A 26687-nucleotide genomic window follows, 5' to 3' on the forward strand; every position below is an offset into this window, starting at 1 on the left:
CGCTCTGAGAGCTGGCACACCAGGGCAAACGGTCTCTAAATGTTTACAGATTTCTGTACGAGAACACCAGATTTATTCAGCACTGTTCTACAGCCCAGTATTATTCTAAACAATTGGTGGCATATTTCCGAATGCATAAAGAAATGTAAGGTGACGCAGCCTAAAAAGCCTTCAAGCTTCAGGGCTCCCCAAATGAGAATTCTATTTGTTTCTTTACTCCCAGGGGAAGGCTCGTGGCATGAGTGATGTGACGGCTTGCGTGTCTTCGTCAACGAAAGCAGCTTCCTCTTTTTTCTTATTATTGCTATTGTCTCCCCAATACAATTTTTTTTCTCCTGTACAGCATTCCCCCCATGCCTACCTTCTTCCATGCTGTCTCTGAAGGAGCCCGAGTGACTGATGGCCCGTGGCCTTTCCTCCAGGGATGTGGCACTGCCACAAAGCTGGGCATCATCGTAGAGGTCGAAGGACGAGTCTTGGGCTGGGATGCTGTTTGAGCGCATCATGCTGGGCCCGGGGAGGTTAAACTGAGACAGGTTGGTTGGACTCACTGAAAAACAAAGCACACAGCCCATGACTCCGGGGCTTGGACGTCCGCATCTGCAATTTTCCACAGCAGTTTCAGGCGAGTCCCTTTCTTTTTCGAGCACTTTCATGGCAAGCAGTAGGTCAATTTCTAGAACAATACCACTGAGTCCCCTCTGATTGTTTTTGCTAGAGGTCCCCTGGTATTTCCCGCTGGCCATTATGAAGAAAAGATTGTCTTCCAAGAGTCTGCACATTAGTTTTTTAGAGAAAAATACATCATTGTAATGGGAAAAGAAAAAGGAACATAAAATACACGCAATCTAGGAGTTCCTGTCGTGGCTTAGCAGAAACGAATCTGACTAGTATCCATGGGAACACAGGTTCGATCCCTGGCCTCGCTGAGTGTGTGAAGGAAGTGGCATGGCCGTCAGCTGTGGTGTAGGTCGCAGACACGGGTCTGATTCAGCGTTGCTGTGGCTGTGGTGTAGACGGGCAGCTGTACTTCAGAACTGTGAGAAATACATTTCTGTTCTTTTGAGGCCACCTAACCTAGGCTACTCTCTTAGAGCCACCAAAGAACTAAGACATGGTCCTTGTGTCAAAAAATCCTACATGGGAGTTCCCGTCGTGGCGCAGTGGTTAACGAATCCGACTAGGAACCATGAGGTTGCGGGTTCGGTCCCTGCCCTTGCTCAGTGGGTTAACGATCCGGCGTTGCTGTGAGCTGTGGTGTAGGTTGCAGACGCGGCTCAGATCCTGCGTTGCTGTGGCTCTGGTGTAGGCCGGTGGCTGCAGCTCCGATTCGACCCCTAGCCTGGGAACCTCCATATGCCGCGGGAGCGGCCCAAAAAAATAGCAAAAAGACAAAAAAAAAAAAATCCTACATGAATTGTTTGTAGTCTCTAACCTTTTTGTGGGTCACAGAGTAAGCAATGGATGCAGATAATCCATTTACAGGGGATGTTTAAAAAAATATAGGCCTCCACTAAGTCCTTGATTTAGCTAAAATATGTATGAAAGAACAAGCTACAGAGACGACTCTTATTGAGTGGTGTGTGCCTAGGCGTACTCTCAGAGAGAGAACTAAAATTGAAGAATATAGTGGAAGAACTAAAATGGCATCCAGATAAAAGAAGTAAACAAGAAAGAACTTCCAAAGCAGTACCCAAAGTCTGTATTGAAATATAAATTCATTTACCTAGTGCCTACTACCAAATAGCTCTAGTGACACTCAACTTTTTACGCCAACTGATTATAATCAATTTAAAGAAAGATGTGGTTGACGAAATGTGTGATTACATTGGAAAAGAACATTGTTTTAAAATCTGGAATAAAAGCAAGGTTGAAAATTAAACATATTTATCATCAATGCTTTTATTTAAGAAAAGCAAGTTGTTCAACTATATGTGGGAGCAGGTAGGAACCTCTCAGGGTAAGAAGAGAACTGCTGAGTATTTTCAAAACCTTGGGGAATTTCTGTCTTTGGCTTAGAATTAGTTCGGTATCATTTCAAAATTTGCTATTTTCTTCGACACAGCACTCCCTTTCTCAATGTAGTTACTGGGTCTCCGAACAATGTAAAATCAGAGGCATGTGGATAGTCTGGGATAAGGAGCGTATCTTCTACTTGCCAGGCAATATCTTCTACTTGCCAGGCACTATGCTGGATATTTTACAGGTGTTAATGAATCAATATACAGAAGAGCTCCGTGATAGTGCCAGCTATGAAACGGAGTAAAAGAAGAGCAAGGAAAGGGACACAAGACTAAGAACTGAATCTATGTGTGCATCTGCGGCGTTTAATAATGAACACAGCAGGGGATGTGCAAAGTCTGCAACCCACTGAAGGGAGGGAAGAACGAATGGAGGGAAGAAAAGGAAGGAGAAAAGAAAGGAGCGGAAGGAAGAGTTCGCGGTCTTGCAGGCACACTCCTTCAGCCAAGCAAGTCAGTGCTGAGGACAGCCAGCAGACACCCTGCAGGACGTTCTAGGCTTGAATGTCTATGGTTAAGGTGTCTGGATTGGAGCAAATCACACGATTCTAGGTCCACAGTACGAACTGACTTTTTGCTAAAGGAAAGAGTCAATACGTATGCCAGTGCCTCTTTTTAATATATGTACTTAGAGATGAGAAGGACATTTTGTTCACTGTTTGGCTTTGAATAATTCTTACTAAAATGGTTGCAGAGATATCCAGGTGAAATGTCCTATAATTTCAGAACATAACGGCTCATCCCAAGTGAAAGATTAATGAGGATTAGGGTAGATTTTAAAGAGAAGAGTTGGCATTTTTAAGCCCTTCAGATAGCTTCTCCATTGGAAGTCCATGCATAGTATTTAAAAATGTTCAATTCAGTTAAAACCTATGACAGGTCTGCTTTTTTGGTCTTGTGGTTGAATGGAAAGATAAATATGGTAAGGTCCCTGATTTTAAGGGTGGCCTCTAGGGATGGTGACTGGAAGGCACAGAAGTTAATGATGCAAAACAGACCAAGAAAAGTTGTGTAAGACAAAAGTATGATGGGCGAAGAGAAATGTCTTAATAGGACACAAAGTCTCATCACTACGTAGGCTGAGCAACAAAAAGCTGGTGATTGAGATGTGTTCATTAGTGATTATGAAACGGTGCGCAAACTAATTTTTTTTCATTGTCAAAAGATCTCTTCTGTAGAGGAGGAATAGTTAACAATAGAGGAGAAATAGCTTTGACTGTCCCGACAGGACAGCAAGTTGACAAGTACAAATTATGAAAGAATTTGGACGATCTGTTGGCCTCTCATTATTAAAAAAAAAAAAAAATTCAAGTAAAAAAAATGAGACTACTTTACATTTGACTTTATAGAAAGAATTATTATTTTTATTTTATTTTTTTGTCTTTTTAGGGCTACACCCACGGCATATGGAAGTCCCTAGGCTAGGGGTTGAATCATAGTTGCAGCTGCTGGCCTACACCACAGCCACAGCAACACCCGATTCGAGCCAAGTCTGCGACCTACACCACAGCTCAGAGCAATGCTGGGTCTTTAACAAGCTGAGCAAGGTCAGGCATGGAACTCATATCCTCACAGATACTGGTAGGTGCATTACCGCTGAGCTGCAACAGGAGCTCCAAGAAATCTATTTTTTAAAAGCACTGTGCTTTAATTATTTCGTTACTTTTCCCTGTTTTCTATGAACTGTGTACAAATGCTTTTATATTTCATACAAATTATGCTAAGCATAAAGTAATTCAATGACAGATGGTCAGTTTTTTTCATTGCATTTATGCAAAAATATTCATAGGGTATTATTATCTTAAAAGGAATTCTTATATGCATTTTAAGGAGAGTATTAACTTTAAAATGATTTAAAAAAGTGATCATGGAGTCATGGACTCACATATTTTCTTTTTCCTAATTATTTCTATTTTTCTTCCAAAGATAAGTAATGTACTTATAAGAATTTAAAAAATTTAAACAGATGGAGTTCCCATCGTGGCACACTGGTTAGCAAATCTGACTAGGAACCATGAGGTTGAGGGTTCGGTCCCTGCCCTTGCTCAGTGGGTTAACATTCCGGCGTTGCCGTGAGCTGTGGTGTAGGTTGCAGACGCAGCTCGGATCCCGCGTTGCTGTGGCTCTGGCGTAGGCCGGCGGCTACAGCTCCGATTCGACCCCTAGCCTGGGAACCTCCATATGCTGTGGGAGCAGCCCAAGAAATGGCAGAAAAAAAGACAAAAAAAAAAATTTAAACAGAAAATAAGGAGGTGTTGTCATGGTTTTGAGAGGACGCTGAGAAAGTCAGGTATCCTGGCAGCAAGTACTGCCTTTATCCCTTGTGAATAGGAAGACTTTTTTTTTTTTTTAAGTCAAATAATCTCTCTGTGCCTCTGGATCCTAGATTATAAAATACCAACTGGATCACCTGGGTCAACTTATTGCCATGAGCAATACACTGGATAAAGTTTGGAAATTATTTTGTGGATAGGAAGCAATCACACAAGATCCTGTTATGGTGTCTTTCTCTCCTCTTTAAATGGCCAGTTCTTAGGAGAGATGCCAGGACTCCTGCAAGAGAAGGGGGTGAAAGGAACAAGAGGAAACTGATATTTTGAATATTTTACCCAAGTTGGAAAAGTGGTATTTTCCTGCTGCGGAAGATGACATGGCCGAAGGGGAGACCAGGGGCGACTGGCTGCCCGTGTCCTGCAGTCCGCCCGTGGAATGGGAGCGCAGCCACTCCTTGCCCTCTTCTTGGTTGGCCTGCCGAGACGACGGGGTGTATCTGCAAAACAGCACAGCTAAGACATCTCAGCACACCTGCAGGGCAAGGCGCCACCGGCACAAGCACGCAACTGAGAGGCACCCACGGCTCAGACTGAACAACACTCTCCGACTGACTCTAATCACGATGGCTCAGTTCTTCCAGAGGACGTGACACCATCTGTTTGACTCTCACAGCAAAGAAAGGCAAGGAGTTTGCAAAGAAAATTAGGCCTCTGTGAGATACGTAGTTGCAAATCATAAGCAACAAGCAGAGGGTCAGGTTAATTGAAAAGGGGCTCAAAAGCACAGTGTTGAGAGGGGTGTGAGGGGGCGTGAAAACACAGACTACACACGGCGGGTGGTTGTAAGCCAGAAGCCAAGGGAGTCGGAGTGATGGCCACAGAAGACATAGGAGATAGAATATAAATGGACAGATCTGTTTTAAAACAAAGGAAAAACATCTACTGGGTTCAAATGCCCCTGGACGCCATGTCTGGATTTTTTTTTTTTTTTTAAATGGGAGAAGTACGGGCTTCCGTTATTGGAAAATAAATTTCTGGAATAAAAATCTTATGATGAAATAACTGCAAGCTGTTTGCTACTGCTCAGGAACGGGAGAGGAGGAGGAGGCTAAGAGAGAAAGACCTGTTTGGCCGGTATCCCCTTGCACTGCACTGAATACAGTCTTAGTACCAGAGAGCAGTCAACGTATCAGGTTCATATTGTGTTACAACTCGTAGTAGCTCAATCTCTATCTTCTCATCAGATAAAAGTGTACGGTAAAGGATGACCATGCATTAAATTTTCATTTTGTTTTTTATGATGAGCTGGATAGTTATGTTGTAATTATTACGTGACACTAGGCTAATTCATGTCCAAATTGATCTGATAGATACCAGCACTCCTCAAAAGGAGAGAGTAAAACTCTTGAGCGTTTACCAAAAGGATTCTTTAAAAGTTGATACCTCAGTTATAGTCTTTGTCCTGTGCTGATGAAAATATATTTTCTTTGATTCCAATTAGAACATCCTTCGATCTTTGAACACTCACTGGCCGGATCCATAGACTCTATGGGTTGAGGTTTTGTAACCATATGCCTCCCAGATGCAAACATTGGGGGAATTAATGTATTTTTTTTAATTTTCAGAAGTGAGTTCTGAATTCTACTAAAAGTTGCTGCCCCCCAAATAATGGCTTTTATAGTAGATTTTAATTTTCTGAGTTTTAGCCTGTATCACCACAGTCTCTGCCTGAGGGCTATCTCAGCAGCTCCTCGGGTTAGAGAAAACATCAGGATTAAAATCGTTTGCATCCTCAATGCCAGGTGCTTCTTCACAAACAAAGAAAGAAAGAGGTAAGGAGACAGCACACAAAGTTTACATAACAACAAAGAAAGGCAGCAATTGTGCTGAGAGAAATATATACCTTAGTCCCTTTTTGGGTAGTGTATTTCTGTCAAGCTGCATGCTGTTAAAACAAAGAAAACCCCTAAGGACATGATGTAAACAAAACTTCGAAATTACACATCCAACAAAAATGGTTCTCTGTTTGAATTACACAAAAGAAGTTTTTTTGGTAACACATATTTAATGCTTAACTCATCGGAAAAGGCCAAGCAAAGGTGACCAGATGTCCACGGTTGTAATACAGTCAATGACAACGTAGTGACAGGACTACGAGAAGATAGATTAAATTAGACCTTGACCTAATTCTCCTTTAAATTCTGTTGACCTGGTGCCAGGGCAGTTTTTCTGTCTCCATGTAAATAACCAGCCTTATGCTCTGATTCCACAGGCCGAAGAATCAAGGCGGTGGGAAGGAGAAAAGACCTCTGCCTAAGTTAAGGTGACAAATCCCCACAGACAGAGATGTAAACATCTATTCTGTATTTAAATACTTATTTTAAATTTAAATTATCTTTAATTAAAATAAGGCAGATATAATCCCATTTACACTTAAGAGAAGAAAAACAGTACACATCTGCTTGAAATCTAATGTTTACCGGCACCACTGATCTAAAGCTTTTAATGAAATTACACTACTCTGCTTTTTAAAAAGTATGAATTAGATATTTAAAAGTCTGTAAGTTTTCCGTCTCAATTTTAAAGAATTCTCAGTTGGTCCTAGAAAGGGAAGGAAGACTGTGTCTGGAGAAAATGAGAAATGGTCTCTGTTAAAACAGAGGAAGAGGGTGTCAACCGCCAAGGGGGACAAGTCTAGAGGTTCCTCTGGCGCAAGGATAACCAAAGAATAAAATGCATGGGAATTTGCAGAATGACAGCTCTCTGCCACCAGAACCTCAAATGGTCAAAATTAAACACACAGGGTGTGCGTAATGGGGATGATATAACATGAATGCAGACACACTGACGTGGAAGCTGATCGCTCAACACCAAAGCTAAAATGTTTTCTTCTGTGTGTTCTCCGTTACTGAGCACTGCAGTGGGAAGCATCCAAAACCATCACGCAACTGTATGCATCGGGGAGGCCCACAGACAGTGATTACTTTATTAGAAGCCAGTTCTAGAATATTATCTTTTTTTTTTGTCTTTTTTTTAGGACTGCACCTGAGACATATGGAGGTTCCCAGGCTAGGAATCGAATCGGAGTTGTAGCTGGTGGCCGACACCAGAGCCACAGCAACGCCAGATCTGAGCCATGTCTGTGACCTACAGCACAGCTCACAGCAACGCCAGATCCTTAACCCACTGAGTGAGGCCAGGGATTGAACCTGCATCCTCAAGGATACTAGTCAGATTCGTTTCCACTGAGCCACAACAGGAACCCCCACTCTAGCATATATGTTGGTTATAGGAGTGTTTTTAGTAGTGTGGGTAAACCAGTAAACAAAAAGGAATTATACTGAACAAATATGAGAGAACTCTAATTATGAATGACATAGTGATGAAGCCTAAATAATAGTCATAACCCATTTTAAAGTTTCTCTCTTTCATCTTTGCAAATTTATTAAATTTTAACATTGCAGACAATAAAAATAGGTATTGTTTTGCCTATGTGATCCTTGTATAAACATCATATGTTATATGGCAGAGAATTTAATGAAAAAAAATCACAAAATTTTGACAATATAAGTTAAAACTTTAGAAATACCTGTTTAAATTTGGATATGAATTCTTTTATAATATAGACACTTTTCTCAAACCTGAAAGGTTGAAAGCTCATATGCCTACAGGGGCCAGGCTGGCAGTGGGAATGAGTGAAGCAGGAATTTCAATCAACTGTCTAAAGAGGAGGCCACTGTTTGCCTAAAGCCAGGAGATGCGGTGTGGCATTGTACAGGCAGGGCAGCCGATCGGATATTTATTGATTTATTTATTGTCTTTTTTTAGGGCCGCACCCGCAGCATATGGAGGTTCCCAGGCTCGGGGTCAAATTGGAGCTGCAGCTGCAGGCCTACACCACGGCCACAGCAACACCGGATCCTCAACCCACTGAGCAAGGCCAGGGATTGAAACTGCGTCCTCATGGATGCTAGTCAGATTCACTTCCGCTGAGCCATGACGGGAACTCCCCAAATCTGATACTTAAAAACAAGACAAAATTTTAAAGCTGGCTACAACTTCGATTTCTTTCCATATGTATGTCTTTATGTAATTCTTTCTTTACTGCTGCGCCCGTGGCATACTGACGTTCCCAAGCCAGGGACGGAGTCTGAGCCACAGCTGTGACCTACGCCGCAGCTGCAGCAACTCCGGATCCTTTAACCTGCTGCACCAGGCAGGGGATGCAACCCGCGCCTCAGCAGACATGTGAGCAGCTGTTGTTTGTTTCTTACCCCACTGCGCCACAGTGGGAACTGCTATCGCTTCAAATGATTTTCAAGGTTTGGTTGAGTCACAAAAAAACAAAACAAACAAAACAAACCTAAACTAGTTATAGCCAAAGGCCACCAATGATCTAGAACAGTTAGAAAATAGTTATAGAATTTGTTTGTTTATGATATATTAATGAGGAGAAATTTAGAACAAAACCAAAATCTTTATGAAAAACTAGTAGTGCTAGAATAATGAATATCAGTAAAATCTTCTGAAATTATAAAGAAGTAAATCATGAACTTACACACATCTCTATTATACCTAATTACTTTGTCCTAAATATTTACACTTGAGCACAGTTTCTCTTAGGCATGGCTCCCTGGCTTTCTTCGCACTTCCACCATGGACTTAATTATAATTAAGCCAGGATCTCTGAGAGGATCTAATTTTCTTGTCAACGGATCATGAAGTTCTTGGGTGCACTTTAAAGGATTAGAATAAATTGCTATTAATTGCAATTTTTTTCAAGAAAGAAAAAGTATAACTTCTTATGTCAAAAATTACTTCAATCCAGTAGTTTATTGGAAGAAAATAATGTTTATATCATATAAGATACCTATGGAAGTAATCTGTCTTTCCGTTTAATGTTTATCGATATATTTTACTAAGAATCAAGGGAAAAACATTTACTCAAAATTATTTTAGAAAAATTGTCTATCTGGCTATTTATAATGCTAGAACACTTCCATTTGTAAAAGTGGTCTATTTCCAAGACTAAGCAACTAAACAAACAAAAAGATTTGCTTAAAGAGAATAAGAAACTGCATATTTGTCACTGTATTTCTACAGTGACAATGTATGCTGACTTCTGCTAAAATATAGATCAAAGTAAAATATTAACAGTGCATTTGTGACAGCTATAAAACTCATCACACTTATCATCTGTTTAGAACTGAGGCTTCCTTGGTTGCGAATAGTTCCTTGGCCATTTCTCTGTGTTTTAAGGTATGAACGTTAAAGCAATAGGTTACTGGCTATATGGTCGACTCGTTGCAGTCAGATTTATGATGAAACAATCATCAGTATTTTGGAGAGAGATTCTGGTTAACAAATAAAAACCTGCTTGCAGTGTGCTTAGTTTGAGGTGATCATGTCAGCATGAAAAATAAATAAACAAAATGAAGTCATAAATATCAGGCATTTGTCGTGACCAGAAGTGCTTTCACAAAGAACACAATTAAGACCATTTTTGAAAGCTTTAGCTGTGCCAAGAAACAAATAGTATTGGGCTTATCAGGAAAAAAGGAGCCGTTGAAGACACGTTCCTGGGGGAGTCGGCACCAAAGTACCTGAGGACGGATTTTGGGTGGGGTGGATTTGAGGGGGGGGGAGATTTCTACAGCCATTCTGGTCAACAGAGATGCTTTCTGGTCAGCGTAGGAGGAAGGAATACTCACTATGTTCTTCATTTTACTTTCAAAGAAAACAGTAACTCATTAAATCATAGGGACACCCTGTGATGTGGCTTATCTTCAAAGGGCCTCTTAAAAACGTCACTAGCCTTACAGTTTTCTCTAAGAATTTGTATCCGACCACTGATGTTTTTTGTTTTTGTTTTTTTCCATTTCCATGAGGATTCCCAGTGATCCAGCTGCTATTTTTCCATAGAAATGCCAATAAAGCAAGCTGACCGTTTTACTCTGAGCACCATCGCAGCCCCCATTTAAATGTGGTCTTTAAAAAATGCTTAAATGACCACCAGGAGCTGTATTATCCTGGAACTCTGGCCAAATCACTGATGGGAAGACATCCTTCAATACACGAATACATGCTTTGAATTGTATTCAAATCGCCTTTTGGGTATCTACGTATGCATTCAGATGAAGAGACTGTGTGTCATCCAATTGTGCACAGCTCCTCATGGATTTGGGGGTTTTTTGCCTCTTCAAACTCTGATCAAGTGCACGCGTTAGTTACAGGACCACAGAAGCAGCTCAGTCTCATGGATCCTGTGGCCCTTGGCAGAGTGGCACTGCCGCTGAAACCAGGGGGACCGGGTGGGGAGGGGGGTAGGCACAGCGCAGGGAGGGGGGCGAGGACCTGAGCAGCGCCTCCGGAGAGCTCACCTTTCCGAGAGAGTGGATCTCACACTGCCCGTTCTCATGAGCAGGCTCTGCACCTCGTGGGCGCCTGTGGTCAGTCCGGACAGGGAGCCGTGGTGGCTCAGGGGGAGGTCAATGGACTCGGAGCTCGTGTGGAGGCTAGTCAGGGACTGGTAACTCGGAGTGTCCTTGCTGCCAGCAGAGGAACTGCTCAGGTTGGCAGCCCACACGAGACCACCCGATGTGAAAGAGTGAACCGACGCTGGGCTGGAAGCCAACGAGTGACTTAAGCTTACAACATCTGTAGTTAGGTCTGAGGGTTTATTGAAGAGAGGGCTGCTGCTGCCACTCAGCCCACCAGCACTGCCCAGGCTGCCCGTGCCAGACGACGGTGACTCCAGACTGCCTTGCCGCGCTAACGTGGCACTAGGGCTGGGCATTACAGAGGAGGATTTCACACCCTCAGTACTAGGTGCAGAGGCAGATTTGCCACCTGCCTTGGCACCAAACAACCTAAAAGAAAAACAAATAACAGCTTCAGTTGTTCCAAGAAGCTAATATCCACATTTAATATTTAGGGCTACAGTACACAGAGCCAAGGGTGCGTGGTGGACCCAGCCGCCAGGCACTTCCTGTCTCTACGTTCATGAACTTGGTAAACTTGAACTTCGTAATCTAGTGCCGAAAGTCTCTCCTCTCACGGTAAGGCTAAGGTGGTACTGGGCTGCCACCCCGGTGGGGGGGCGGGGGGGGGGCATGGGCCAAACAAAAGGAAATGGCAAAAGCAAACACGAAAACCCCTGGTTTTCACAATGAAGGGATCAGCAGAATCTTGTGCAAAATTTAAAACGTTCCAACATGCTTGCTGTTACCTATTTACAGAACCATTATAATGAAACAACTTCTACGCATTCGGTATATGACATTTGAATAATTTTTCTTTTCTTTTCTTTTCTTTTTTTTTTTTCATTTTAATAGTTTACTCAGAATAAAAGGAATGCTTAAGGCAAAGTTTAGGAGGTTGCGTTGTATAGCTGGTGGCCTGGGGTACTCAGAGAGTAGCTGGCTAGAAACAATATTGGACACTGTCGGCAACAGGTCGGTTTGTCGGTATTTTCCCCGAGAAAGACCAAAGGATGTTAGGTCAGTTGCCAGTGCTTTCAAATACATGCACAGGATAGTGATTTGAAACGCAGTTGGTGTGAAGGTCGATGTTGGAGTTCAGTTCAGAAAACATTTTAGTTTTGTAAATGAAGCAGATGATATCACTGAATTTATGGAAATATGGAAATAAAGTGATATGGAGTAATGGCATCATGATTACTAATTCCGTTGCAATGACATCCATATTTCCTACAGTGAAATATTTTATGACGAATATGAGAAATTGTTTCATAGGTAATGGGCCACTGGAGGGCACTCCTGGCTCTTACTTAAGCAACAGGGGAGAATCGACATTTCCAAAAACCCATTCTTCAGGGTGACTGTTTCTACCGAGGAGGATAAAACCTCCAGGGTTTTCAAACAATCACATATCTGTGACTGCCTGAAGCATTAAAAGTAAATGTCCAAGACCCTCTATTTCCCAGATACCAAAATTCTTGGTTCGGTCAGTATAATAAAGGCGAACATTAAAAATACTTAACATGTAATGGACTATAAATCATGCTCTCTCATCTCACTGACGAGCAAACAGACACAGGGGGATTTACGTATCGGTCCCAAGTCTTTAGCTGTACGTATTTTCCTGCTGCCTAAAACACATCCTTCTTTAAAAACAGTGACCTCTCTCAGCAGAGCGTCATGCATGAAAGACCACGAGAGTCCTGCTGCAGAAACCAAGTCCTGCTGCTTTTCAGAGTCATGTCAAAGAATGCTGCTGAAGAGGGAGAAAGCCTAGCCCATTTCTTAGGTACAATCCTGTACCGAACACCCAGATGTTTTCAAATTGTGTCAATCGTATCATACCTTGACTTTCATTAACATGTCAAAATATGATACTGTATGAGTACATCCGCGGTGACCCAGTGGACAAGAGACACAGCTTCACCCACACTTACGATCATCAGCTCATCAAGAGCCAGCAAGATAATAAACACTCGAAAGCAATACCAAGAGTCATAAAGACTTACTTTTAACTGTGGAAATTTGAAAACCTATAGAAATGTTACAGGCTACTATTTCATTTTATAACTCCCTAGGTATTGCCACCTGCTTTTAAGTCTCTCGTAAATGCTGTCTGTGTTGGTGCTGCTACAATGATAATGAAACTGCCAAGTCGGAGCATTTCTCAAAATGAGTAGTATTTTCTCACTAGCTATGTTTATCATCAGCTTCTTAAAACTCATTGTACTTAGAAATTGAATAGAAAACTCTAAGATACATGTATCATGGAGCATACCCATCTGTCTATGCAGATAGATAGACATTTATAGGATAGGATGGACCTCCTAAGACACAGCATTTCATAGCTTCACAGCATCCTGTCAGGCACTCTTACCTTCGAAACGTGGGGGAGGCAATGTCAGGATACTTGGATCCTGGCTGCCTGAGCCCTTGGGTCCCACAGGCACTAGCAGAAGTGGGGCTGGATTTGGGGGAACCTGACAGAGAAACACTCTCGGAATCTGAGACTGCTACTTTTTCCTTTTCCTTGTCTGTTTGGTTGACAGTGACGGGACTCGAGCGCCCCGACCCAATCTTGGTGGGTTCTCTGAGTTTTGAGGTGGTGGTCCCCGCTGACTTGCTGCTGACATTGGAATCAATGCTGCTGGTGCTGGATCGGTGGCCTCCACGGCCAGGGATGCCGCTGGGGCTGGATTTGGAAGGGCGGGGCAGGCTGCGGTACTGCAGGGAGGTCTTGGAGCTGACGTGCAGCGCAACCTCGTCCTGGTGCTGGGAGCCATCCAAGCTGGTTTTCCTTCCGGCGTTTGACTTGCCACCAATGGCCGCGGATTTGGGGATTTTACCCAGCGTGGCCGACCCACTCGTGATGGTGGCGCCACTGCTGGTGATCATGGCGGCTGACCCTGCTCCACTCGGTTTCTTAAATCCAAAAGAGCCGGTGGCCATGGACCTTCCAATGCCCGAGGGGGGCTTCTTCCCCTCATCTCCGCTGCTTTTGCCTGCATCTGAAGGAGACCTTGGCAGAGACGACCCTTTGGGGGGAGTTTTCCCTTTCTCAGATGCTTTGGCATCATCGGTTTTCCCTGTGAACAAAAAATACACAGATGCATGTGCCTGCACGTTTGACTCTCATAATGTTTCTTTAAGTGGTGTGTAAAACGTGGCCCATTTTTAGGAATACATCGATTCCCCAATATGCATTGTTTTGGACTGAAACAGACATGTACTCAAATGTCGTGAAAGGATTCGGTCCCAAGCTCTAACGATGTATGCGGCTGTGAGAGGAAGGTGATGAGAGATGGAGAGAAAATGAAAACACATATTTTTGCTATTTACTGTTGCCATATCTTGCATCTCTCTTATTTTAGAAAGAGGACACAATCTTATCAAGCTAAGTGCTTGAAAAAGAATTCATTGGATTATCTATGACATGACTATACTGGGTGTACCCTGATACAAAGGGACTTTAGGTGGCACTGTTTAAGAGGAGGCATCATTTAAATAATAGGGAGAGAGCCTTAAAAAAAAAAAAAAAAGGATGGTACAATATGGCAGCATTCTTTCACTCTCTTTTTTTCCATCAAGTCTAATTCAGAAATGATATTTCAAATCTCCAGCAATCCAAGAGGGACTGCTCTTGCCTCTCCGAGTTGGAAGTGAAACCTGGGGCAGAGTTAAAATAAATATTCCAAACTTTTGCAAGAAAGTCAGAACAGAAGCAGTCTTATTTTTACTAATAAGTAGGCTTATTTTATTTCCACTTGACTAGAAAGGACTGTGGCAAAATAAATACACCAAATTATGACGAGGCCTCTAGAGAATGCCTGAGATACCATATTCATGTGGGTCTATATGACAAAGCTTGTGAAATTTTTGCTTGTTTGGTTTTGGCCGTGCCCATGGCATGCGGAAGTTCCCGGGCCAGGGAGTGAACCAGAGCCACAGCGGTGACCCAAGCCACAACAGTGACAATGCCAGATCCTTAACTGCTAGGCCACCAGGGAACTCCCGAGCATGGAAACTTTTCACAGAAAAAAATATTTAGCTCTACGGAGAAGAATCTGATATGATGAAGAAAAGTCGCTATGAAAGATAGCAAAGATGGAACAGAAACAAAAATTAAGATAATTTTGCATAACATAACAGCTGCCAGATGACAAGCCTACCAGGGGTCTTGAGTGCACTGGTTCCAGCTTTCTGCCTAGACGGCGCTCCTCCTTGGGCTGACATGCCTCTCCTCCAGGACCCCGTCTGGGAAACAGACAGGGGGGCTTTTTGCCCCGTCTTCTCGGGGTCTTCAGAAAGTCCCGAGGAAACGCCCTTCCACTTGCCAGCGCCATCGCCGTGGCTCGCAAAGTCCTCCTCCGTTTGTTTCAGCTCCTCCGGGCTCTCCCAGGGCTCGTCTGTGGCAGATCGTTTCTCGGAGTCTGTCTTCAGCTATGCAGAAAATAGGACAGAAAAACTTTGTGCAGAGACATCTACCAAGTGTGAATTAGGGTCTGGAAAGTACTTTCAGATAACTGGGTTAGAAAAAAAGAAGCAGCAGTGATGTGTACTTCAAAAGAATTCCAAAGACTCCTCTATTTTTATCTTTGTCTTCTTTTAAGTTTCGTTCATTTCAGCCCTATAATTCTCACTTGCACATATTAGAGAACATCAGAAGAAATGTGTGCAGAAAACCCCAATTAAACACTCCAGAGACAAAGCATTTTCTCTGCCAAATCCAAGCAGGCAAAGTAAGACAAGACAAAGCTTAATTATCTCATATCCATTCTCGACTCACCATTCTCAAGGGATCCAGCAAAGTATCTCTAAGAGATCAATATAAAATACATCAAGAACCATCCACAATTAAACTCCTAAAATGATTTTTGGATTTCTAAACAAATACATCAATATTATAAAGAACGAGAGGCAACATAACGCTTTCTGGGTTCCACGCCCATCAACTGAAAAAACATACATGTACGAGCTGCTTCCATTTACGCAACTGCTTCAGATTAAGAGGTGGCGCTGTATTTTAATACACGTGATATAATCTGGGGGAAAATCTGGCAGAAGCCCTGGAAAAGCAAGAAGGCCGTTCTCACCTGAGTGGTCTTCCGGGACGGGACGGTGATGTTGGAGTAGGAGCTGACCGAGGACGTGGTGTTTAAGTCGTCAGTGCTGATGTTGTCCAGCGTGTCACTGAGGCCGCTGCTCACAGAGCTGCTGTCATCCCAGCTAAAGAGAAGACATGCGACAGCCGTGAGCGAGAGGCAGGACGCACAGGACGAATGACCCATGCCTCCGTCTCGGGACGAGAATTCCTGTTTCTGTTTCATCTTAGGAAAATCACACTATTAAAAATTGAGAGCAAATCTGAGAATAACCTAACGGGAGTTTTACCAAGAATCAGTACCCAGGAGTTCTCTTTGTGGCTCAGTGGTTAACGAACCGACTTGGAGCCAGGAGGATGAAGGTTTGATCCCTGGCCTCACTCACTCAGGGGGTTAGGGATCTGGCATTGCCACATGAGCTGGGAGGCAGCTTGCAGATGTGGCCTGGATCTGGCATTGCTGTGGCTGTGGCTGTGGCCAGCAGCCGCCTTAGCTCCAATTTGATCCCTAGCCTGGGAAGTTCCATATGCTACAGGTGCAGCCCTAAGAGCAATCAATCAATCAATCAATCAGTGTCTAGATCAGATGTAGGGAATGATTACAGAAGGAATGAAAAGACTGCTACAAACACTGCATGGCACCAGGAAAGAACAGAATGACCTATAATTTTTTTGGCCTCCTGCGAAAGCAATAAGCATGTAAGAATTCACCCTTTGTCTTAAATTTTTTTTAAAGTGCTTTAGTCAGGAACCAGAAGATGATTCCTCATTCTTTCCTCTCTCTTTATAACTACTTCCAGTCATTCACCAAATCTTGAAGACTGAGACTCATTCTATTGTGTCATCCTTCCTGCCGTATCGCAGGACTTCTGGTCTGGACAGCATATAATAGCCTCTTCTCCAGTCTTGTCCCCTTCGGTCTTTCTTGATACAGCTTCATCTGCCAAGCTTTTGTCAATGCTCCTAAGTTCACATCCAGCCACGTCACTCCCTTGCTTATGACTCCTCCAAGCCTTCTCTTTACCCGAGCAGTAGATTCCCAGATGGAATGCACCTGCCCTACGGTGTGCATAAAGCAATCCTTTGGGGCAAAGGAAAAATACCTGAAAGTCTGAATATATATGCTCTTAGTCTAAAGGAGAACATATAAAATAGGCTGCATTCATATTCACGCGCAGGCTAACATGGGCACTCTCTCTTAGTCCGTGTCAGAGGAGGAAGTAACACAGGATAAGCAGGATCACTGAAGGTGAAAGAGAGTCCACGGTGGGAAGGGTTGAACCACGGTTCTTTCGCTTACTGGCTGCGTGTCAGTCTCTTGTGATGCATTGCTGCTCCCCGGCACTCTTTTAATGGACTTCATGCATGCTGGATACCGATATTAGATACAGACAAAAGTTACGTCTCATAAAAGAGACAAGTGGCTTCGAAAAACCTCTTGCACATAATCCGTGTATTGAAGAGAGCATCTGTAACAAACCCCAAGTTAATCACGAAGGAACGGGGAACTGATGATTTGCCTACTCTGCTGTATGCATTTTATGAGTCATACCATAAATGAAAAATAATAGTGATGTGTTGAGATCCCATGGTAAGGCAACTAGAAAAGTAATTATCACGAAGAAAATGCGAAATCTGAATTTATAGAAAATATTGTTAAGGATCCCTCCCTGGGTGTGTATTTTGCCTGAGAGATGAGCTACTGAGAGCATAAAGCAGGATTACGAAACATATTTATAAGTCATATTATCAATAACAATTGTATTTTTTTTCTTTTTTGGCCACACCCTCAGCACATAGAAGGTCCTGGGCCAGGGACTGAATCCAAGCTGGAGCTGCGACCTACACCACAGCTACAGCAACACTTTTCCTTAACCCACTGAGCCACAGCAAGAACTCCAATAATAAGTACTTTTAATGAGAGAAAAAGGGTATTTTGTACCACTGTAGCAAAGATCTGTCATTTGTGCCTGTTCAAATCTTTTGAATGGGTCCTTACATCTTATTTTCATGATTTTCCCACATTATGAGTCTCGCCTTCCCAAGGCAAACTACAAAAAATGCACACTTTCAGACTCACTTATAGGCAGACATGACACGTACCACAGGGTCTGTCACACGCACCCAGAGTCACAAACGAGAAAAAACAGCCTCTGGTGAACACAACAGCAGAGTCATCCGGCTTTTCTTGTCAGCACTGGCAGATATGTGCTCTCGAGTTTGGAGGCTCAGCGGAGGCGCTGAGTGGAGGCAGCGCTGACGTCCTGGAGCCGAGGTGAGCCAGGAGCCCGCGCAGAGCCTGGGGCTCCAGGCTCCCCACTTACGCAGCGAGCCTTCTTCTATCACTTCATTTCTTAAGGTAGATACAGCATACTCTATAGTTGGCAACTAAGAACTTCTACCAGTATGTTCATAATTTTAAAAATGCATTATTTCTTTCATATACTCTCTAATTTTTTCACGTTTATATACGTTATAGAATACATATGCTACCTTCGGACAGGAATGCATGCCTATCAATCATCATAAAATTATAGATCTACACACTTGGGCAACCCCGAGTCTAAAGCAAAGGTCAGGCTCCTTTAAAAGACATGCATACGAGGCTTTCCACTCTGCGGCCCCCACCTGCTTCTGGAGCCGAAACTCTTTGCATCCCCTGCCTCATCCTCCATCCTCTGGCCTCGTGCTGCAGGCAGGTCGCATCACTATCACACTGCTCCCAAGCTCTGCATCTGATTCAGCTACGATGCTGCCGACTTGGTCGAGCCACACGTACCGCCAGAGCGGTTCCGGCCTCCATCTGCCTGGAGGCCCCCGAGACTCGCCTCGCTGCTGTCGGGACGGATTAGGGAGCCGGCCCTCTGCACTGTCATAATACCGGCTAGGGACTACAGGACTAGACTTAGCACCCTGTTTTATAAATCTCCAAAAAACACGTCTCAACAGACATTACCCTATGAGATTTCTGAGCACAGACCTGTGGGCTACTCTTCTTGGACTTTCAACTATTTATGGCAACACATAAATGTGAAATAAAAGTCTCATGTTTTATTGAGATTAAGAGAAAGGCAATTACAAAGGCAATTTTCATACTTACATAAAATTAATTTTTAAGAAATAGCATAATATGTTCATTATTCAAAGGAAGTTAAACAAAAAGGAAATGTTACCTTTATAAAATAATGAATATTTTTAAAGCAACTATTTCTCTGGGAAGGAAGACAGAATCCATATGTCCAGTAATAGCTTTTACCCATGTAAATCCTAGTATTAGCGACCAAACGTTAAATGCAACAACGCTTACTGAAATTTAAAAAATCACTTATGTTTTAAAATCATTTAAAGTATCAAGTGAACATAACTTTATGGTTAAAATGGTATAAATGAAAGAATAAAAAATGAGATTGAAGGTTTTCAAATCTCTCAATAGAAAAATAAAAAAAAATCAAAATAACTAATATCCTATCACAGACTTGAAGAACAAGTTTCTAAATTTACCTTCGGGTAATGAAAAGAATAATGGATTTTTAAAACTCACGTCTTTCCCTGGAGCCTTTTATTAGAGGTGTGTTCCCTTAAGTTTGTTCCCTTAAGTTTGCTGTTCTGATTTACCTGTATCGGGGGGAGTGTGGGAGGCAGATGAATCCTTTATATAAGCCATTTTATAATGCTTCACATTTCCCCGTCTCCTCAAACTGCCTTACCTTGATCTCAAATCCTTCTCATTTTCTGAGCACGATCTCCCATGCTCCTGGCAGTCTAACGTCGGATTCCTAACTTGGAACTCCAGGTCATAGCTACGTCCTGCTGTCCATTTTGAAAGGCCTCTTGCGCTTTTGACTCCGCTGAGACCTTTACTGAATGGTGAGGGTCCAAAGACGATATGGAGCAAAGAGGCTGCTAAAGGGGTCATCGAACCCGTGCTCTAGTCTGGCTCCTGCCGCCCTAGAGGTCTCCACGTCTGTCCCGACTCTGTGTCAGTTAAACATGCGGCCTCCATTATCACTTTGGAAAATGGCCACAAACACAGCTCATCTGAATGACTACTACAATACTGTATGCCGTATCACACGTAATAGTTACAAAGACCGAAGTCATGGGGGTTCAAGTTCTCTAACCTCAGGTCATTTCTCAGAACTACTTGGAAATTCTACTTCATCCCAAAGTGATTTTCCTCACATTCCAAAGATGCAGCCTTGTTTCTTTCTTCTGCCTTTGGGCTCTAAGGTCTTCCTCCTAATACTTTAATGAGACGGCTTTCCCCAAGGTCAATAAATCCATCAGCTCAGGGCTTACCATGCGTCCTACTCCTCGGAACACTTACTATGTATTATCGCACCCTCAAACGAAACCATGAGACAGGCATTATAAAGATGACGGGGTTCGGGTAGGTTGAACGATGTGCCCGAGATCCCAGGGTGGACTTGGGATCTGAACCAAGGGGTTATGTCCCTGCAGACGGAGGCCGGAACCGCTCTGGAGGTACGTGTGGGTCAACCCAGTCAGCAGCATCGTAGCTGTTCAACATATTTTTGCCGAGCAATCTTAACGGCACAAATTTAGATTGATGACAGCGTCACTTTCTTCATCCTCAGGTTCTATGATTTTGACTTTCGTCTTTGGTTTTGTACCTCCAGAATGCTCCCTAGCTAGAGTGCAATTAATCTTGTTTATTATGGCACACTTAATTAAGTTTAAAAGCATCACAGAAAACAGTTTTTTTTAAACTGACAACAATGTTAATTGACTCACATAATTAGCTCTGAGTTGAATGTCTCCAGCTCATCAATACGTTTTCTTCATCCTTTCATTTTTAATTTCATTAAGAAGTGCGAAGAATTCTCGACTATATTCTTTGTAAAAGGGCGAGTCTTTATGTCCTTCACGTAACAGATCTATTACTCTGCTAAATTTTTCTCAACAGTCTAGGACAGCTAAAAAATTAGAAATCTGAGTATCTTATCCGCATAGCTCACATTTACACATTGGGCTGTTTCCAGTTTTGAAATACTATGAATAAAGCTGTTAAGAACATTCACATACATTCCATTTATATGACATTCTAGAAAAGGCCAAACCATAGTTATGTAGGGCAGATCGGTGACTGCCAGTGCATGGGGGTGTGGGAAGGTTTGTGGTGGCTGTTCACGACTTGATGCATACGTCAAAACTCAGAACTGTAGGGGAAAAATTACTGCTTGTAAAGGAAAAAAAATGTAGTTAACCTGTTGGTAAATTACAATATGGATATACGCTAGATTATTAATTATTCTAAGAAGAAAAGGATTGTTTTGGTTATGCCCTTTACTCTCTATATTTTTAATACTTAACAACTCAGTGCAGTCGGGGATCTATTTTATTTATCTCTCCAGTGCACTTGTGGCTCTGACTCCCATGTTCGCCCTGGAGTTACACTGAGAAGCAGATCTGCTTGAAAACAAAGGTGTTGTAAATTCTAAGCTTTTTTTTTTTTTTTTTTGCTTTTATGTTGAAGAATTCTGAAATATTAAGTAAATAACTTTAAAATAATGTTGCAGATTTAAAATTAATTCCAGAGGAAAATGATAAGTCCTGTTTGTAGGCAAACCTTCCGCACACTGGTTTTTTGGTGTCGGAGCACTTCGCAGAGCAGGTATTCAGTCAGCCTCCTGGATAATTTAGTGCCAGGCCAACTTACACAAATACGTGTAAAACACAGAGATTTTCTTGCAATGAATGCTAATTTCAACGAGTATTAATTCCTACACATCAGGCACTCCACAGTAACCCCAATCCTCATTTGCTAGGTCATTACATACTCCAGTCATCAGCATGCTGTCTCCCAAGGTGACAGTATCTCTGATGGCCAGAACAACGTGTCTTAGTCTTAACCTTTTAACAACATGCCATTTTGTCAGCTCACTGTGTCAAAGTGCAAAATAAGAAAGAGCCATACAAGATGTGTGTCTAACTTTTTGAATGACTTGATTTTATGTTGTATGGTTACTGAGAAAATCTACCTCTGCGTATTTGGTAAGTGCCGGTCTTTGACGGAGCTCAGACCAGGGCTCTCAGAACACTGTGGAACCAGGCGCCTGAGGTTTGCCGTCAGGTTCCAGGCGCACGGTGTCCCACCTCCAGGGCCCCGGCCTGCCTCCCCCGCCTCCCGAGGATCCTGAGTGTCCTCCCAATTCCCGCTGCTGACGGTCACCACCCAGCAGGGCTCCACATAACCAGCCAGGAACCGACGACTGTGCTGTGTGTTCGACGCGTGGATTCCACTCCCACCCGTGTCTCGGTCTTCAGACAGTACTCAGATGGGACGGACAGGGCTTGAATCAAGCCCTGACCTTCCCCACAAGAGCCTCACGCCGAATTCTGAATGAAAGCTCCGATATCCTTGGTTCCATTTTCAAAAACGTTAGGAGTAGAAAAAGATGTAAAGCATTAATTTCTATATATGATTTAAAAGCTAATTAGGGAGCAGAGATTGCCATTGGCAAAAAATGTTGATAATGCCATCAAAGTCCACTCCAGTGCTCGAAACCCGCGGACATTCTACAAACTTATAGTTTGATGCACTAGACGTGTTTAGGCCCTTTGGACACTTGGACAAATGTGGAGATTTCCATTTGTGCCACAAGTGTCTATTTCAAAATGGGGATTTTTAAGGTATAAGTGAGAAACAGGAAGAAAAATAGAGAGGCTGGAAGGAAAGGGAATACAAACCTCTACCATTTCGCTGGTGTGTCAAAGATCCACTGTCGAAAATCTCAAAAGAGAGTCATACCGACAAAAATAATCACTTCTCTTCCAGCCAAATACATGAGAAACATAATAACATGTGAGAAAGTACACATCCTAAGGATTTTACTAAATATTTCTTAAGACAAACAATTATTTCATAAAAAGAAAAATGAAGTCCCTGTAGCTATCCTTAATATCATTGTGTATAAACTTATGGATACGCTTCCTGTGTCTAAGGGAAAAATACATAACATCCGCCTAAGAAAATAAAGCTACCACTTAAAACAAAAGTCCTATCACATTTCAGGATAACTTTGTTTTCCATGTTGATTGTTTATGCCTATTTAAATAACACTCATGAAGAGATACAGGAATGCTAAAAATATTTAGGCAGAATTATCTTTGCAATAATAGTTTTAAAAACATGCAGAATCAACTGCCTAGGCTTCAAACCTTGTTACTAATCATTAAGTCTGATTTTTTTCCTCAAAATTAAATGAGCACAACACCACTTAGACCTGTGCTATACATTTGTTTTTTATCAGCAAACACAATACACTACCTGTCACATTTGAACATTACAACCAATGAAGTGTAGATTCTATATTACTTCAGGGTCATTGCTGGAAAGCAATGGAGTATATTTCAACAATGATTTGTTCAGCATCTCCCTAGAAAAATATTTCATTACCAAGAACAAAAAGAACAAGTCATTAAAAAAGACTTTAGAATTGGAAAAACCTAAGTGCAAAACATCAACCTACCACAAAGGATTTTATGTTAAAAATAGTCCTTTCCTCTATAAAATGAATATAGTGTTTATTGCAGTTTAAAACACATTTTCTTCTACTTTCAAAGGTGGTTCATTCTTCCACTTCTCATTAACTGGCTAATCTAGCGGAATCTGAGCAACTGGTTTAGATACCACTTGAAATACCCTTTCCTCTTTGAATCCTTCTGAGACTTCCGAGGAAATATTAACCCTTCCAGGTCTGTGTTCACTGCATGTGTGCTTCCACTGTCCTGCAATTTTATCTGCCAGCAATGCAGGTTCCAACACAAGATTGCGGTTGAGGGAGAATGCAGTGGCTTCTGTCTCGTGCTTCCAGAGCTCAGGTTGGCATCTGGCCCACGATAGGTTCTTAATGTGGGATAAATCAAAAAATCATCTAGTCTTACAGTCAAAACTACAGCCTCAAGCTGCGGTTCCTTTATCATCCTAACACTTAAATGTGCACATAACTATGAATTGTGATTAGAAAATCAATGCGATTACGTGCGGGAAAAACCAATAAGAAGAACCTGCTATGTCTGGGTGACTAAATGGCCTCTTTGAGGAGGCAGTTAGAAACAGTCATTCAGCGGTCAGCTGAAGGGTGACGGAACGGCAGTGAAAGGCGTGGAGAAGACAGCCAGACAGGGAGAGGAGACCCTTAGTGTCAAGACCCAGACGCCAGCAACAAAGGTCAAGGGTCAGCAAGAGCAGAGCAGCCACAGGCAAGGGGAAGGGTCAGTCCTGAGACTGGGAAGGCGGGCAGAGCCCATCATCCCCTGAAGGACCTTCCAGCCAGTGTTAAGCGACTAGCGTTTCTTAGAAAGACAATAGAAATTCATCAAATAATTTTAAGTCATGAAGTGACATGAGCAGATATAGGTTTTTAAAACCCTATGTAGTGTTATAAATATATTAGAGATAAGGAAATGTAGGAGTGGGAAGCCCGAAGAAGAGGCTATTGCAACTTCCTTTAGTTTTTGATGAGGGGGTTACAAGGAAGCTAAGAGAAGGGAGTTTCAAAATACATTTGGGTTAAGGATCTGGCGTTGCCGTGAGCTGTGGTGTAGGTTGCAGACGCAGCTCGGATCCCACGTTGCTGTGGCTCTGGCATAGGCCGGTGGCTACAGCTCCGATTCGACCCCTAGCCTGGGAATCTCCATATGTCGCGGGAGCAGCCCAAAGAAATAGCAAAAAGCCAAAAAAAAAACCAAAAAACAAAAAAAAAACAAAATACATTTGGAGGTAGCAATGACAGGATTTGCTGCTGGTTGGTGTCATTACGGTAAGGAATGTGTATTTGCTCTCTGTCCCGTTTCTGAAAGAGGGCTCCTAAAGCATTTGGAATCTGCTCAGTGATACACATGCTAGGATTCCCTTCCGCTCTGGTGCTGGCCTCTGACCCCAGTCCCTAACGCGGGGCTCCTAAATCTCTTGGAATCCCGGGAGCGCCTTTGGTTCGAAAGCAACTCTTGGTTGGCTCCTGGATAGCCCATTGATCTCTTTTTTAAAAAAATCATAATCCATAACTGTTTGCACAATTACATGTTAGGCTGAGTGAAAACATCACAGACGAAGGCCTTAGTGTGTGACTATGAAAGACCAGACCATTTGTTCATTTATCCCACACCTCCACCCTCCGGGAGAGAGAGGGGCTTAAGATGAGTTAATGTACCACGCCTACATGACGAAGTCTCCATTAAAATCCATAAACCATGGGCTTCAGAGAGCTTCCCAATTGGCAAAGCCATGGAGGTGCTGGGAAGGTGGCAGGCCAAGAGAAGGCTTAGACACCCTGTGTCCCTTCTCTATACCCTGCCTCATGTAGCTCTTCAACTGGCTGGTCATTTGTATACTTTGTCATATCCTTTATAATAAACCAGTACATACAAGTAAATGTTTCCCTGAATTTTGTGAGCCATTCTAGTAAATAATAATAATAGTAATAGTATAATTATCACTATTATGATTATTTTGCTTTTTAGGGCTGCACCTGCAGCATATGGAAGTTCCCAGGCTTCCTAGGAATTGGAGCTGTAGCCGCCAGCCTACACCACAACCACAGCAACACCGGATCTAAGTCGCACCTACCACTTGCACCACAGCTCTTGGCAATGCTGGGTCCTCACCCACTGGGAGGGCCAGGGATCGAACCAGCATCCTCATGGATATTAGTCGGGTTCTTTTCCACTGAGCCACAATGGGAACTCCCCATTCTAACAAATTATTGAACCTGCGGAGGGAGACACGGGAACACCCAATTTATAGCCGGTCAGTGAGAAATACAAGAGGTGCAGACTTGGAATTAGCATCTGAAGTGGGGGCAAGCTTACTGATCAAGGCCTTAATTTTGTGGAATCAGCTGCAAACTCCAGCTGCAACGCAAAACCAGAACTGAGCTAAATTGTAGGATAATTAGCTGGTGCTAAAGAAGTGGGTGATGTGGAAAAAACAAACACTCTTTTGATGTGGGGAGTGTTCAGTGCGGAGGTTGTGTACAAAACACACAACTAAGTTTCTCTTTGATGCAATGTGGTAAAAGAGAAAAAAAGACTCTAGATCTCTTGCATAGTTTCTGCTGGCAACAGAGGCATGAATGGATTTTTGGCAAAGACTCCATCGACAGGACATAAACCATAATTTTAGTCTCAAATTCCCCAAGAACCATTATTTTCATATATCAAGGGAAGCCTGCAGCAGTTTACGTGTGTAATTCGTGACAAAACTGGCAATTCACATAAACATGAGTTTCAAGTCTGTGACCCTTCATTACTTTTAGTGTGCACAAAAATGGTATATAGCTATCCGTGAAATATTCACAGAGACTACCATCCATACTGCGGAGGTTCTGAGTAAGGACCGCATCGACAAACTCTACGCACTGGCTTTTTCCTTCCCTTCTCTTTTCTCCAGAACACAAATAATGAACATGTACAGTTGTTCTATTATGGCATCAGATAGGATAAGATAAACAAAAAATAAAAAGCTCTTGCTCTTTCTTAAAAAAAGCCGTGGGTAGACTGGGTTACATGTGATGAGTGATGGTAGCTTGAAATGAATTGATGCCACCAGGCAGGATTTTATGTTTTAATGATGTGCGAGGCACCCAAGGAACATCATTTTTGCTTTTATGATTATATGGGCTGAAAACACAAGAGATAAAATAATCCCATTAAAATTATTCTGCTGAATCCCATCACTAGAACGATGTGCTATGGTTTTCCTCGTTTATTTCAAAACCATTTTCACGAGGTTTGCTATACGGTTTAAATGTGCACAAGTTTTTCAAAGGTTTTCTACTAGTGATGAGCT

General features: G+C 42.6%; 1 protein-coding gene across 6 annotated transcripts in view; it reads right to left on the minus strand.

Moving 5' to 3' along the window:
- The window catches only part of NAV3 (neuron navigator 3), a 351685-nt gene that overhangs the window by 77126 nt on the left and 247872 nt on the right, over positions 1–26687 (minus strand). For 5 of the 6 annotated variants that reach the window (XM_047788374.1, XM_047788372.1, XM_047788376.1 and 2 more), the window contains 7 exons: positions 15867–15999; positions 14943–15213; positions 13151–13859; positions 10675–11163; positions 6198–6239; positions 4631–4791; positions 362–550 (listed from right to left, as the gene is read on the minus strand). In XM_047788374.1, coding sequence (XP_047644330.1) covers positions 362–550; positions 4631–4791; positions 6198–6239; positions 10675–11163; positions 13151–13859; positions 14943–15213; positions 15867–15999 — 1994 coding nt within the window. The remainder of the gene's footprint in view (positions 1–361; positions 551–4630; positions 4792–6197; positions 6240–10674; positions 11164–13150; positions 13860–14942; positions 15214–15866; positions 16000–26687) is intronic. The other variant, XM_047788373.1, reaches the window with a different exon arrangement.

Source organism: Phacochoerus africanus, chromosome 7, assembly GCF_016906955.1.
Source record: "Phacochoerus africanus isolate WHEZ1 chromosome 7, ROS_Pafr_v1, whole genome shotgun sequence".
NCBI lineage: Eukaryota > Metazoa > Chordata > Mammalia > Artiodactyla > Suidae > Phacochoerus > Phacochoerus africanus.